This window comes from Mus musculus, chromosome 3, assembly GCF_000001635.26.
Source record: "Mus musculus strain C57BL/6J chromosome 3, GRCm38.p6 C57BL/6J".
Lineage (NCBI taxonomy): Eukaryota > Metazoa > Chordata > Mammalia > Rodentia > Muridae > Mus > Mus musculus.
Genome location: NC_000069.6, coordinates 98,074,044 through 98,088,955, shown reverse-complemented (window position 1 = coordinate 98,088,955; position 14,912 = coordinate 98,074,044). Strand labels below are relative to the sequence as shown.

General features: G+C 45.6%; 1 protein-coding gene across 1 annotated transcript in view; it reads right to left on the bottom strand.

Annotated features, from left to right (window-relative positions):
* The window catches only part of Notch2 (notch 2), a 136,830-nt gene that overhangs the window by 61,412 nt on the left and 60,506 nt on the right, over nt 1-14,912 (bottom strand). Inside the window, exon 5 of the mRNA NM_010928.2 lies at nt 6,917-7,039. Within this exon, the coding sequence (NP_035058.2) occupies nt 6,917-7,039 (123 nt within the window). The remainder of the gene's footprint in view (nt 1-6,916; nt 7,040-14,912) is intronic.

Below are 14,912 nucleotides of genomic sequence, written 5' to 3'. Positions count from 1 at the left end.
CACACATGAGATGCCTGTGGTATAACTGATGTGTTGCACCAAAGCTGCACTCACAGCCCAAGGCATTAAGATGCACTAAGATTTCAAAAGTCATAACTACACTATAAAGTGAATTTTTACAACCCAGATTACAAATGGAAAACCCATGAGAGCAGGAAAGGTGAACCAGAGCCAGGAGATACTCTCACCCCAGAAGAGCTGCTCCATCAAAAACACACCAATAGCAAACGCTGACTATAATGTGGAGATGAGGGAAAAGTGGGCTCCTACACCCTGTTGATAGGAATGCCTATCAGGATGGAAGCTGCTCACAGTTTGAAAACAGAACTACCAGGGGCGGGAGAAACCGCTCAGTAGTTAAAGAGCACTGGCTGCTCTTCCAGAGGAACTGGGTTCAAATCCCAGCACTTACATGGTGACTCACAACCACCTGAAACTCCAGCTCCAGGGTATTCGATGCTTTCTTTTGGCCTCTATGGGCACTGCATGCACATGGAACATACACATACACACACACACACACACACACACACACAATCCCATATGGGGAAAAGAAGCCAATACATCCTGGAGACATCTGTTTCCATGTTTACTGAAGTACTATTCACATCAGTCAGGAGACAGAGACAACGAAAGCTTCTATCAACGGACAATGCATACAAAAATATGCTATGTGCACATCACAGACCATGATTCAACCATGTAAAGAATACATGTGATCAGAGCTGGAGAGACAGCAGTTGTTAAGCTCACATATTAGTCTTCCAGAGCACCTGAGTTCAAGTCCCAGCACCCACATAGGCGGCTCCAGCAACACGAGTATCGTACACCTCTGGACTCTGTAGGCAACTGCCCCTCGCATGCACATACACTCCTGTGCACATACCCACATATCGGTTTTCTTAACAACAACAACAAAAGAGAGTGGGATCTTGTCACTCTTGCCTCTCCTGGTTTTCACTCACTCATCCAGGAGCTGTCACTTATTAAAAATGGTCCCAGGAGTGTGCTACATATAGTAAGACCAGTGATCTACCAGGTAAGCTGAACCTATAAGCCAGATGGAGCAGACAGAGTACCGCAGAGGCTGCAGCAGAGGCAGGCAGAGGTGAGCAGGTGAAGCCTTCTTGTGGGATAGCCTGTGACTCAGTGGTGCCTCAGACAAAGCTCTCTTCCAATCTCTTCCATCCCCGTTTCTTAGCTTCCTTCTCTGCACCAACTTCCTCCTTCATTCCAACTTCCTCCTCCATTTTCTTCAGTCTGAACACTTGTCACAGTTCTGGCTTCAATCTTGTTTTACTCACTGGACAGTGTTTGCCTCACAGACGTAATAGATTCTCATGAAAACTCACTGCCCCCCCCCCCAAATAAAAACAACTCTAGATCTGAGGCTCTGGGCCTGTCTCTACCTACCTCATCCGCCTCTATCTCCCTCTACCTGCCTCTATTCCTCTATTCTGCTAATGTTTTCTGAAAACTTAATTCAAAGTCAACATCAGAGAGTCAAAGCATAGGTTTGCCTTCTCAGTCCTCACTGGGTGTGTTAATTCTAACCCACACCGCACCTCTTTCTGACTCTGTCTTGTTCATGCTTTCTATCTCTTATAGTGATTCCATGCAGGGTTGCATCTTCTTTTGACAAAACTTACAAGGTAGGACTTGTCTTAGCTTTGTGCTCTTTATAGACTCACAGAGCGCCCTGGACTGTGAGTTGTTCAGTAGGTGTCTGCTTCTGAGTTTCCTCACTGTCATTCCGTAAGGGCTTAAAAACCTGGAATACACTGCTGGCCTATAGTGAGGCCCAAGCTAGATATGAATAAGGAACCACGGGCAGGAGGCCTTCCTGGTCTAGCCCATGCCTTCGCAGCTGTTTCCACCCACATGGCTTCCTATCAGCTGTAAAGGGGCCTCTAGGATGTGGATGCTTCAGGTGATCACCCGGGTGATCTGTCAACTGACAGGAAACCAAAACTGGGGGTGGGAAGGCAGCATTCCAGAAGGTGGGCTGGAGGTCAAGTTGTAACAACCGGTGAACAAAGAAGGTGAAGTGTGAGGAGTGTTTTCCCATCTTCTCAGACAGAGTGTCTCAGCCTAAGATATGTTCCCGCTCCATCCCTATAGTCTTCACACACACACACACACACACACACACACACACACACACAGGGTGGTGAGTGTTTCCAGGGCAACTCACCAATCAGAGTGACCAAAGCAGAACCACCTCACTCAGCATCCAAACTCCAGCACACAGACTCTGCTCGAAAACCCTGGAGCTCGCGGCCCACCTCTGGCACAAGCACTCAAATTCAGGCCAGATGTTCTTTCTGAAACCAGAGCAAGAGCAATCCTAACCCCCACTGAAGGCTCACTGCCTTTATTATATAGGAGAGTGAAGAGAAGATGTGGTCCACTTGATTGACTCAAATTTACCTAACTTTCATTGCTTGCCTCTGCTTCGTGTCCCAAAGCAGTGTTCCAAGCCCAAGTTGAAATTACATTTCTGGATTAATAATGAGAGCAGGAAAATCAATCACATCTGCCCTGGGAATGAACTCAAAACCAAAAGCAGCCACACAGAGGAATTTGTGAGTTGAGCTTAGAGTCAACTTTAATTCTGAAGGAAATGAACCTTTAAGAAGAAAATTCAAATAACCATCTATGTAGACAAAACATTAATCTACACTGCCCTCATAAATTTGGGGCTTTTTAAAGTTCTTCCCTTCCGTGGACATTTGCCAGAGTAGAGCTATCCTGATAAGAAGGCAGGAGTCCAACAACGGCTGCATAATAAATGCAACTGTGCTGAGCCTGCACCAACCCTCTGTACTTTCCTGCCTAAGGAATATCTGCATATTCACTTTCTCCATCAGTCAACCCACCCCCAACACACGTGAGCAGAGCTGCCTAGTTCTGGGGGCCTGTAGACTTGGGAAAACCCTCACTAGTGACTGAAGATGAAAAGCTCTGTACTGAGCTACAACAGCCCCACCCAGCCCCTGGGGAGGAGCTACCGCCAAACAAGGTCAGAAGGAGGCTGGCTTGCTCACCATGGAGTACCCAGAGGCAGAGTTGCTCTGCCCTAAGCCGAGGGGCCAGCAGCAGCCAGCTCTGCACAGCCCCTGAAGCTGTAGCAGCACCTCTCACACAGAAACAACAGAGATGCACACGGGTGCTTCTAAAACTCCTAACAGCCACTTTAAAAAAAAAAGTGAAATTAACCCTTCAAACTCAATACATCTAAAACACTGTAACTGTGAGACTTAATCTCTAAACATTCCCAAATGGAATATTTAACCTTTTCCTATCAACCTCCTCAGAAATCAGGTATTGTGCAGCACTTACAACACCCCTGAATTCAGACATGTCACACGTCAGACTCTCTCAGGCACATGACTAGCAGCTATCATAACAAATTGCTCCAGAGTGTTCATCATAACTGATGCTGCTGAAGAAACACAAAGGCTACAAGACCTACTGCTGCACCCTGATTGTCAAGACCCCCACAGAGTACGTAACATACACGGGGTATAACAGGCCATAAACAAAGCCCAAGAAAAAGAAACTCTTCACTGCAAATCAACGATGAACCGAACTGGAGATGCTTCTATTCACCTGGAGGTCTAGAGCCGAGAAGGGTGGTGTTTCCTGCTAACCCACTTATGGAGCAAAACTGTCCTGCTGTCCTCACGAAGGACGAGGCAACCTCCCGATTTCCCCATGGATGTGCAAACCCATGCCGGTTCCTTCTACCAAGTAACCTCTGCCACTCTCCTGGGGCAGGCTAGAAACCTCCTCTCCTCTCCCACTAGTCCCGTACAGCCCTCTTTGCCTATCAAACGCAGGCCAAGCAGCGCAGACTTCAACTACAGCTGGGAGCCGAGGGGGGTTATGATCAGTTGCAGCAGGCTCTTAGGTACAGGCAAGAGGCAGCGCACTGGCAATGAACCCTTCACGCGGTGTGAACTCCTAACCTCAGAGTCACCGGTGAGGTTCCCAAGAAGGGAAAACAAATCATGAAATCCTAGAATAATGAAATCAGAAATTGAATTTTTGAGCATTAAAGGCACTTCAATGGTCTTTATCCGTAAAAGATAAAAAATAAAAGGCCACCTCACAGAGCCCTCTTGATACAGAAAAAAAGAGACCACAGATTTGAAACTCAATAAATCTAGATTAAAACATGAACCCAATCACGATTTATTTACCAAGGGCAGATAATTTAATTCTTTTAGGTATGCATTGTGCATCATCATCATCTAATAAGAAGGATACTCAATAGGTTATACCGCTAATAGAAAATATGCAATTAGCACATTAAGATGCTGACACATCTAAGTCGTGAGTTGAAGCTCTGCTCATTCCTGTCAATTATGTAGAGCTCAGAGCACTAGCAGCAATAAAAACAGGGCTCCTGGGAAACACAACTACCTCTGCCTTCTCAGCATCAGCAGAAGGCAGCCATTAAATGCAGCTACCAATGTCTGCCACAGCGGCTCAACCCCCTGTGACTCCACCTCTCCACCACAGCATGCTTCCACAGCTATATAGACACATCCAAATGAAAGGCAGCCAGAGGGGAGCAAGAGCCTCACTCAGCCTGGACGGAGGGAGGGGAAGGCTTCCTGGGAGGAGAGCACCTGAGTGAGGCAGGGAGAGGAACAGAGGGGAGACCTGAGGAAGGGGAAGTTGGCTGAGGACCGGATGTGGAAGCTTGCTTGTGCAGACAGGACTGTTGGGCAGAATTGCTAGGGTGAGAAGAGCTGACACACGCATGCGGAGACTAGAAACCAGACAGACACAAGGCGTGGTGCTTCACACAACCAAGGAAGAGCTTGGATTTTCATCTAAGGACAGACACAGCCTCGTCATTGGAAATCAAAGAACTGGTCTGAGTGAAGGAGGAGGCAAGCGAGAGGCTGAGGGTCATAGCATGACAGTGATCAGCAGAAATAAACTCTGCCTGAGGAAACTTCTCCATGACCTCTGCTGCCCTTTCTACAGACACAAGGAACTGGGAGAATGGCACTCCAAATAGAAGACCGCTATTGCAGGAAAGCACTGCCTGTACACCAGGGTTAAACACTGGTTCTCAGAGAACCCTTCCCTAACATGACACTTCCAGGTTAACCAAGGTTAGAGCAGGCAGCCTGATGCAGCATCAGAAGAGTCAGTTATGAAGTTACACCACCAGTTACTGAGCCCTGGCGACAGCAGCCTAATGCCTATGCATCACACTCCACAGAACAAGCAGAGGTTAGAACAGAGCCACAGCTGGCAAGCATTTCTCCCAACCCTGTATACTGCATCTTCAGAAGAATAAGGTCCAATATTAGCAGTGACTATTTCTCATGTAATTAACTTTCTGATAAATTTCTAAGCTGGAAGAGAAAACAGTTTCTGAAAAAATGTGCCACAGGAGTGGTAAAAGCTAGAGAGAAGAAAACCTGTCAGGAGGTGTTAGGAATGATGTCCCGGGACCAGGGCGTCATGAAGAAACTGCAGAAGTCCAACTCTAGACCTGTGGGAAAGCACTCAGAAGAACGGGGATTAGAAGTAGAATTACGGGCTCTTCCAGAAAACAATCACAGCACTAAGTTTTAAATCCTCTTTAGACTTTTCTATCCATAGTCTATAGTACTGAGGCACTCTAAATAATTATACATTTCAGAGACCTAGAGCCCTGGCTGTTTCCTGAAGGAGATAGTTCAGGTTTCTCTGGTCACATTAACTCACTCCTCCCTCTTCCGCATTAAGCCAATCAACTTCTTTCAAAACAAGGTCAGTGTAGACCATTGAGACAGTGCAGAGAAGAAAGGTTCCTGTTGCACAAGCCGTGTCCAGAGTTCAATCCCCGGGAGACACATGGTGAAAAGAGAGCATAAAGACACAACCAGGATGTGTCCTCTGACCTCCAGATGATGCTATGGCATATGCACCCCCACATACATACACAAACATACATATATACATACACACACACACATACATATGTGTGCTCACATGAAGGCACATGCACACACACACACACACACACATGTACACAAATAGAAACTTGATGGCCGGGGCAGGACAGAGTTTCACTGTGCCATTATGGATGCCCTGGAACATGCTATGAGACCAGCTGGCTCAAACTCACAAACATCTACCCACCTCTGCCTCCCAAGTGCTGGGGTTAAAACTGTGTACCACCATCTGGACATAATTAACTTAAAGACTATTTATTCAGCTCTTCATTTCTTAACCAGTTTCTACTTATCTCTGTGTCAGTCATAAACAGGTCAACATGAGCAGAATCTAAAGACAAATACCTACATAAGATCACTCACCTTTTAAAAAATGGGTTACAAACCTAAGAAACACAAGAAACTTCAAAACGGCTAAGGATTTAAGCACAACTGACCTACTCATGTCAGTGGTAGGGAAAAAACTTACTTTAAACCACTGTGCAAAAAAGATACAAAAAAGGAGAAAGACATAGTAGAAATGATGTCACCAAGAGTCCCTGCCCATTGCCCCTGGCATTGTGAAAGGACAGCTGTCTGTCCAAGATAAACCGTAAGCTCTGGGTTCTTAAGATATGCACAGTTTGTTGTGCATCAAAGTACAATTTTTTTCCCTCTCAAATACCTACAGAGCACGTTCTGTGTCCAGACCACAGGCTGACAGATGCTAAGCTCTGCTCTCCAACCCAGAACAGTGCTTGTCCCAGCTCTGAGCTCAGAGCTCTTCTTGCCCAGGGGTGCCTGTGAACACACTTCAGAGTGGGCAAAGAATCACGGGAGAGTCCCACTCAAGGCCTGGGAATTGAAGCCAGGCTACACACTCTGACAGCTAAGCATCCTATGGTAACATGAACACAATACCCACTTTGCTAAGAGTTTCGTCTGCCACGTGCCGTACTCTACCCTGAACCTACCAGTCCACTGAGGGGGACAGCGGCAATTGTAGGTATTGACACCATCCACACAAACTCCTCCATTCTGACACTTGTGGTTGGGGCAGTCGTCGATATTCCGCTCACAGGTGCTCCCTTCAAAACCTGATCAAAGAAGAACAAAAGACAATGAGGATCTCACAACACAGTGTTCTGCTCTCACTAGCAGGACATGGTCACAGGACAGACCTGCTTTGCAATTTCAGTGCATATCCCAGCAACTGCTGCACAAGAAATACCCAGTCCTCTACTCTTTGGCCTTAAGCACAGCTAGACAATGAAAGTCATTCAGTATGCCTCTTGCGTTCATAGTTACCTCACATTCATTTCTGTGAAATAAAATCAGAGAAGACAAATGTATACTTGGACAACCATTAACTGGTTCCAAACACCAGGGTATTGGATTTTCCGAAGCTCCTGTCTAGATTACTAAAAAGAACAGCTCAATCAATCAATGATTAATTAAGTCTTTGAGGCTGCACATAGAGCTTGGTGGTAGAGTGCTTGTCTAGAGGACATAGGCCCCAGTTCCACAAAAAAAAGGACAGAGAGAGATTGGAGGGAAGAGAGGGAGGAAGCTGGGAATGAGAGGGAAGGAAGAGGGAGAAAAGAGAGGGAGAGAGGGAAACCGGACATTTCTGAGAAGGGGAAGGAGGAGCACTGGAGCTAAAGGAGGAGTACTGGACCTAAAGGAGGAGCACTGGACCTAAAGGAGGAGCACTGGACCTAAAAGCATGCAAGTGAGAAGAAATGGCAGGTTGGGGGCAAGCATGGAAGGCCAGTCAGGGTCACATAGGGGAGGCGGGTAAGGGGCACATGGGGAGAAGATCAACCAAATGAAATAGAAAAAGGAACCCACACTTTCACACGCTAATTTTAAGAAGGAATGAAAATACTTCAAGGACTTAAATTTTACCTAACCCAAGAAAAATGTTTTAATGAACAAATAAACTGGAGGAGAAAACAGTGTTGTAACAACAAGATTTAAGTCTCTCTCTTTTTTTTTCTTGGACAACAGGTCAGAGGATTCCAAAACTACACAGGTGACTTGGGTGGGAGGACACAGGGGAGACACTGAGCTTGAGGTAGGAAGAGCAGAGCTGAGTCACAGCGTCCCCACCTGAAGCTGTTCACTGCACAGCATTACAAACTCTGAGTCAGCGTCGGTCATTTGGTAGGGAGTCTGAACACACCTGCCCAGCCTGCCTTTCTGGACTGGTAAGTGCCACATCAGGAAGAGTCCTCCACAGTAACACAGGCTTTGGGAGAGGTGGCACTGGTAGTGACTAGAACTGCCAGTGTTCCAAACTTCCTGCTCCTCTCTCCATGTGAAGGCTTCATGGCTTGTCTTCCACACGTCTGCAACTCTAAAATACTAGGCTCACCCTAAGTCCCTGTGGGGTGGTTCTCTGTCACTGTCACTAAGTTTCTTTCCTTCCTGTGTGACCAAATTTCTGAATTAAAGAAGAGAAGCCCTGTCAGCTCTAAGAAGAGTGGCCAGTGAGCACGTATTTGAAGCACTGTGTGACCAAACATTTGCATTCCCCAACGTATCTCTTACAGCTTTCCTCATTCTATTTACACTACATCCTGGGGTACCACAGAGTGATAGGCAGATGCCCTATTTGTTGGGTACAGACTTCAATCATGCCTTGCTCTCTTCTTTCCTAACCACAAGCTACTATGGACTCTACATCCGATTTGCTGTGCTGAACCATGGCACAGTGACTGATGTTGTGACAGTCATATAAATGAGTATAAACCAAGTAGACAAAACCAAAAATCACCTTATAGAAGACAGAAATAATTAAAAGCTGTGGAAGCATACATTTACATTTTTTAAAATTATCAAATTACTTCTATTTCTGTCTATTACATGAAAGTCTTACAAATGGGCCAGTGCACAAGAAGATGTAGAACTGCTAAAGCACACCCCTAAGTAGTGATAAAGGGAGGCTTCTGACTACACCTCTACCATGCAGCCAGTGAGTAGCTTCCCTCGGCAGCCTCTGCTCCAGGTCTGTGCTCAGGTCCCAGCCCCACCCTTCTTTGATGACAGACACTGATGTGGAAGTATAAACCAAATAAACCGCTCCTCCCCATTGACTTTTGGTGATGCTGTGTCACCACAGCAACAGAAACCCTAAGAAAAACATCATCTCCCTAACTTAGTCTCACATGACTAAGGCTAAATAGTGAAGAATAAGGTAGCAGGCTAGTGGCAGTGCCCTTGTAGCTCAGCCAAAAGGAATGTTAACTGGGACCTTGACATTGTACTAGCTAGTGTTACAACTCATTGAATTTACCAATCATGTACAAATTAAGAAACAGCAACACTTCATCAAAACCATAGGAAGCAAGAAAGACAGTTTTCATAGCTGATAATTTTCAAGATAGTTCTTTCTCATCAATGGGTAAGTAGGGGAAAAGGAAATGGAGAAAGAACGTGAATTTGCTTTGTTAAAAACATAGGTTCCAAGGTCAGACTCGCAGTCACTGAGGAGAACCCAGCACAGCATCCCCACCTACATTGCTGCTAGGATTCCCAGGACCTGGCTCCAAACATAAATGAGTTCCATGTAAAGAACACTTAAATTAACCAATCAGATGTCCATGAGTACAAGGGTGAACGTGGACTCACATACACATAAAAATTCATTCAAAGACTTGTAAGAGGCCTAGATCAGAGGTCCTCAACCTGTGGGTCAGGATCCTTAGAGGGGGTCACATATCAGAAATCCTGCATATCAGATATTTACATTAAGATTCATAACAGTAACAAAATTAGTTATGAAGTAGCAAAGAAATAACTGTATGGTTGGGGGTCAGCACAACATGAGGAACTGTATTAAAGAGTCACAGCATTAGGAAGGCTGAGAACCATTGGCCCTAGATAAAGGTGCTAAAATAGGAGTGGATCTTTTCTAACTTGAGCTAAGCAAAGCTTGCTTAAATATGGCCAAAAGCTCAAGCAGGGAAAAAAATAGATCTCCTCGGGACATCTAAACAGTGAGGGGGAAGGAAGGGGGCAGCCACAGAATGGGAGAGAGTGCCTGTGAGTCACACATACAATAAGACTTGGATCTAGGATGTATTTTTTTAGAACTTACACAGCTTAACAAAAAATACAAATAACCCAATCACTAAATGATAAAGGCTCTCAGTGGACACTCCCCAAACAAGCACATAAACAATAAGCATAAGGACCAGGTCTTGTCGCTGCAAGCCATCAGGGAAGCACAAATCGAAACAAAGAGATGGATAATGTCACATCCCTCTGGACTGTTATAATCAAAATGGCAGACGGCAACAATGCCGCCACGGAGGTGGGAACTGGAATACTATTTGGCTACTGGTCGGAGCATAGTGCAGTGTGACTACCTTGTGAGTCTGGCCACGCCTGGAAGTTAGCGTTACCATATGACTCAGCGACTCCTCTCCCAGGTAAAGACCCACTGGACAGAACTCAGAGTCAAAATGTCACCCCCTGAGAAATACACGGTGGCAAGACTGTGCCAGAGACTATTGGGCATCGAGAAAAGGAAAGGTATGGCAGTGCATTCTACCATGCATGTTGTAGCGCATCCAAGTCACACTGAGTGAATAGGGGCCACACGGTATGTGTTTCCATCTATATACAATACCCACAGTAGGCAAAGAGAGTCACGAAGTCCATCATGGTCACCCAGTACTAGAGGGAGTTAGGAAGCATGGGCGGGATATAAACAGACAGTATGTGGTTCTTCTGCAGCGTGAGAACATTACAACCTGACTGTGGAGATGACGACACAAATCCGTAAGTCTAGCAAGTAGGAGCTACTGTACATCTATAAGAGGAAACTGGATGGTGTGTAAATTATATCTCAATAAACCTGTTAGTCCAGGGGAAGGTTCTTAAACGTATGAGCTCATACCATTTTGCAGCAAGGGGATTAGAGCATCCGCTGGGGATCATCTCCTTTAAGCCTCTTATATTATAAATGCGGAAGCTGAGGGTAATTGGGCTGGGCTCACTAGCCCAGAATTGCAAGGCTAGTGGGCAGCATCCAGGAGGGAACCAGAGCACCACTCAGTATTCACCAGCCTGTTTTATGAGACCCCAGAGCTGCCTGCCCTACAACAACCTGAAAAACAGAGCATAGGTTAAAAGTCCCCAGATCTGAGCAAACTCAAGCCACATCCATTCCTCCCCAATAAGGCATGATTGACACTTTAAAAATAGAGATGCAGACACAAATAATCACATTAAAATAACTAAAAATCTAGAAATCTTTCTGAAAAGGGCTAGCAAATTCTTGAAAGAAACTCTCCATCCAAAAGTGAGGGTGGGACAGGAAGTTACAGCCATCGCTTCTTGAAAACATTTCAAGTCTGTCGGAGGAGTAGCACGCAGATCAGATGTACGGGAAGGTAGATGCGTCAGTCACAGAAGAGCTCGCAAGGAGTCCACTGCTCAAAGCCAACTCCCATCCTTAAAAGGCCAAAAGGGGAAAATTAAACTCAGAAGGGCCATTTTAAGACTGTGCCTTTAGGAAACTGTGGGCCACCCTGCTGAGCAACATTCAGTAAGGGGCATGTCCTCCCATGCAGAGAGCAGGTCTCTCAGGAGAGCTGCTGTCGGCCTGTCTTCAGGCCCTTTCAATGAGGGTGGAGAGCTGCTGGCAGGAGAGGAGAAGCCTCTCAGGCAGACTGAGAGACCTCAGTGGCAGTTTTTCCTGGAAAGAAATCTCACAAAGGTGAAGCTGTAGGGTGTGATCAGAATGTGCAAGACAAGAGCACACACTCCTGAGCGTGGAAATGGTAGAGAGAACCACTGCTGGTTGTACTTCTGCTCACCAACAACAGAGCTCAGAAGACACACAAGTACAAGGCCTTTCCTGCCAGGAGATGACACACACTCAGCCTGCACAGCATACAGGCCCTTGCACTTTACAAGAACAGGCTTTCACTGACAGCAATGGGCAGACCAGGTGGCATTCTGAGAAGTCACCATATAGAGAGTAGAGAAAAAAAAGCCAGTACCTTCCAGGACTGTCCATGCCAATTGTGAACATTTCTCTCAATGTTGTACAAACTTGAATGACTTTTGTGGTATGAATTCCTTCTTCCTGGGTCAACACAGTAACTACAGTGCTCTTTGCAGAAAACCTGCACCTTAACCATGCAAACAGAATCACTAACATGTCCTACTCCCCAACTTTCAGAACTGAAAACACTCAAAATCACTTTTATCCAGTATTAGAGTGTCCTTGGACAAAAGCGGCCAATCCTGAGATGCAGGATTCCAGACAGGAAATGACACCAGTCACCCCACCATCCTGGCAAGCATCTGTGGGCCTGTTCCACAAGGGCCCTGTTTTCAGGTGTTTGGGACAGTGATCAATAAACAAAAACAAGGGTCCTGACCTTCAGTCGATCTGGGGGACAACTGGCAAAAACCAACAGGTATAATGGAGGAAATGACAGGGTACCGATCATACAGTAGGACTCTAAGTGTCACAGAAAAAGAAAACAAAGACTGAGGCCAGGGCCAGTAATTATGGGGATGGAGGGGATGGCTATAATTTTAAATAGAGTGGTCAGAGTACGATTAGAAATGCAAAGACCCAGATATAGCTGTCTCTTGTGAGACTATGCCGGGGCCTAGCAAACACAGAAGTGGATGCTCACAGTCAGCTATTGGATGGATCACAGGGTCCCCAATGGAGAAGCTAGAGAAAGTACCCAAGGAGCTAAAGGGATCTGCAACCCTGTAGGTGGAACAACATTATGAACTAACCAGTACCCCGGAGCTCTTGACTCTAGCTGCATATGTATCAAAAGATGGCCTAGTCAGCCATCACTGGAAAGAGAGGCCCATTGGACTTGCAAACTTTATATGCCCCAGTACAGGAGAACGCCAGGGCCAAAAAGTGGGAGTGGGTGGGTAGGGGAGTGAGCGGGGAGAGTATGGGGGACTATTTGGGATAGCATTGGAAATGTAAATGAGGAAAATACCTAACCAAAAAAAAAAAATATATATATATATGTATGTATATGAAATGCAAAGACCTGCACTGTAGCAGGAAACAGCAGTGCAGGGGATGCAGGAGGCCTTGTGCCCCGCTGACTCAGTTTCCCCACTGTGACAACAGAAATGACAATTCTGTTAGGCTGGGTGTGCCAACACATAGAGATTCCTATTCTAGCAGCATCTCAATCCCCTGTCCAGAGCAGGAACAAGGAAGGGGAGTGAGAAGGGAACTACAGTAAGAAAGAACTGTGAAAAAGAAAGTCTAGGAGGCCTGCAAGAACACTGCCCGGGCCTCTCCTGGGATAGAATAGAGCATGAGCCTTCCACACTCTGGAAAAGCCTAACTTGCTCACAGTGCTGTGCACCACCCACTCCTTCTATACACACAGAAGGCAGTCATCTGCCTCAGATCAGGTGATCCCAAAAGACAAGCACTAGTCCAGTGAGCCCTCTGTGCTGTGTGCAGTACACCTGGGCTAATGCAAAACAAACACTAATTGCTTATAATGGAAGTGTCTTCTTTTCCTCATATGTAAACTACGTTTAATTTTAATCCAAACTGCTCAAGACATTTAATGAGATGTCAAACACGCCAAAGTGGCCTCAGAAGCAGATGAGCAGTGTGACGGCCACCAGGTACACCAGGTGCTGGCTTTGGAAATGACCTGCCTGGGTTCCAGGGCTCTGCTTCTATAGGAAGGATCAGCTGTGGCTCATTAAGTGACTTAACATGCCAGACTCTAGACACTTCCTCTGAGGAAACTCAAAAAATAATACCTACCTCCAAAGTATTAGAGATGTGTGCACACACATGCATGCATGTGCATACACACGAATAGACAAACACACACACACACACACACACACCAAGCACAGCATGGAATTCAGGCAAACCTCCTTACTCCACCACTCCAGCCCTGGCAGTCCGCTGGCTGTGGAATCCCTGGTTATTTCCTTTCTCAAGGAGGAGCAGCCATTCTCATTTGACAAGCCTTTCCTGACCTCTCTCAGAATTCCCTGAGGTGCTTTATCGTGCCTAGTGGATAACAATGCAGAACAATGCGGGTGAATAATCACTCCCCAGCTAAAGACTTCCTTTATTGACCTCTCTAACTTCCGGTCAATATCTTGCTGCCAAACAGCCTCTTGTTCTAGGCAACTATTAAAAGCAATTTTCTTGAAACTGAAAATGGCGCACAGCCCCCAGCCATAAATCACACTAACTTCAATTATGAGCCACTTGGGCCATTACATTAGGTTATTAGAATGTCTGCAATATTAAAATATCTACAAAGGAAGTTGTTTATATTTCTCTTTCTGTTTTTAAGTCCTAAAATGCAAACAAATGCAAATATAAAGAAAGATATCATAGTCTCTCCTTCTACATGATAATATAGGTGACAGCAATTCTTACTAAATGTTTATTTAGCATGTAGAATGATGGTTATTTATTCTTGATTGAAAGAGAAACTAAAGCAGTATGATTAAATGTACCTCCTTCTGTCTTGGCTAAGTGACCAGCTTGACTTAGGGTTCTGACATGCCGCTTACTGCAACACGGGCCAGATACTGTGCACATCGGGTATTTACATTACAGTTCATAACTAGCAAAGTTACAGTTATGAAGTAGCAACAAAATAATTCTACGGTTGGGGTCACCACAACATGAGGAACTGTACTAAAGGGTCACAGCATTAGGAAGTTGAAAATCAGTGCTCTAAAGAGAGGGCTTAGTGATTAAGAGCATTTGCTGGTCTGGGTGCGGATCCAGGTTCAGTTCCCAGCACCCACATGGTGGCTCACAACTACCTGTAACTCCGGTTTCAGGGACTACAATGCCCTCTTCTGACCTCCTTGGCTACTAGGTACACATGTAGTGTACAGACATACATGTAGTCAAAACACTCTTAAACATAAAATAAACAAACCAAAAGAGTTTCAAATAAATTGCCATTTGGTTTTCTA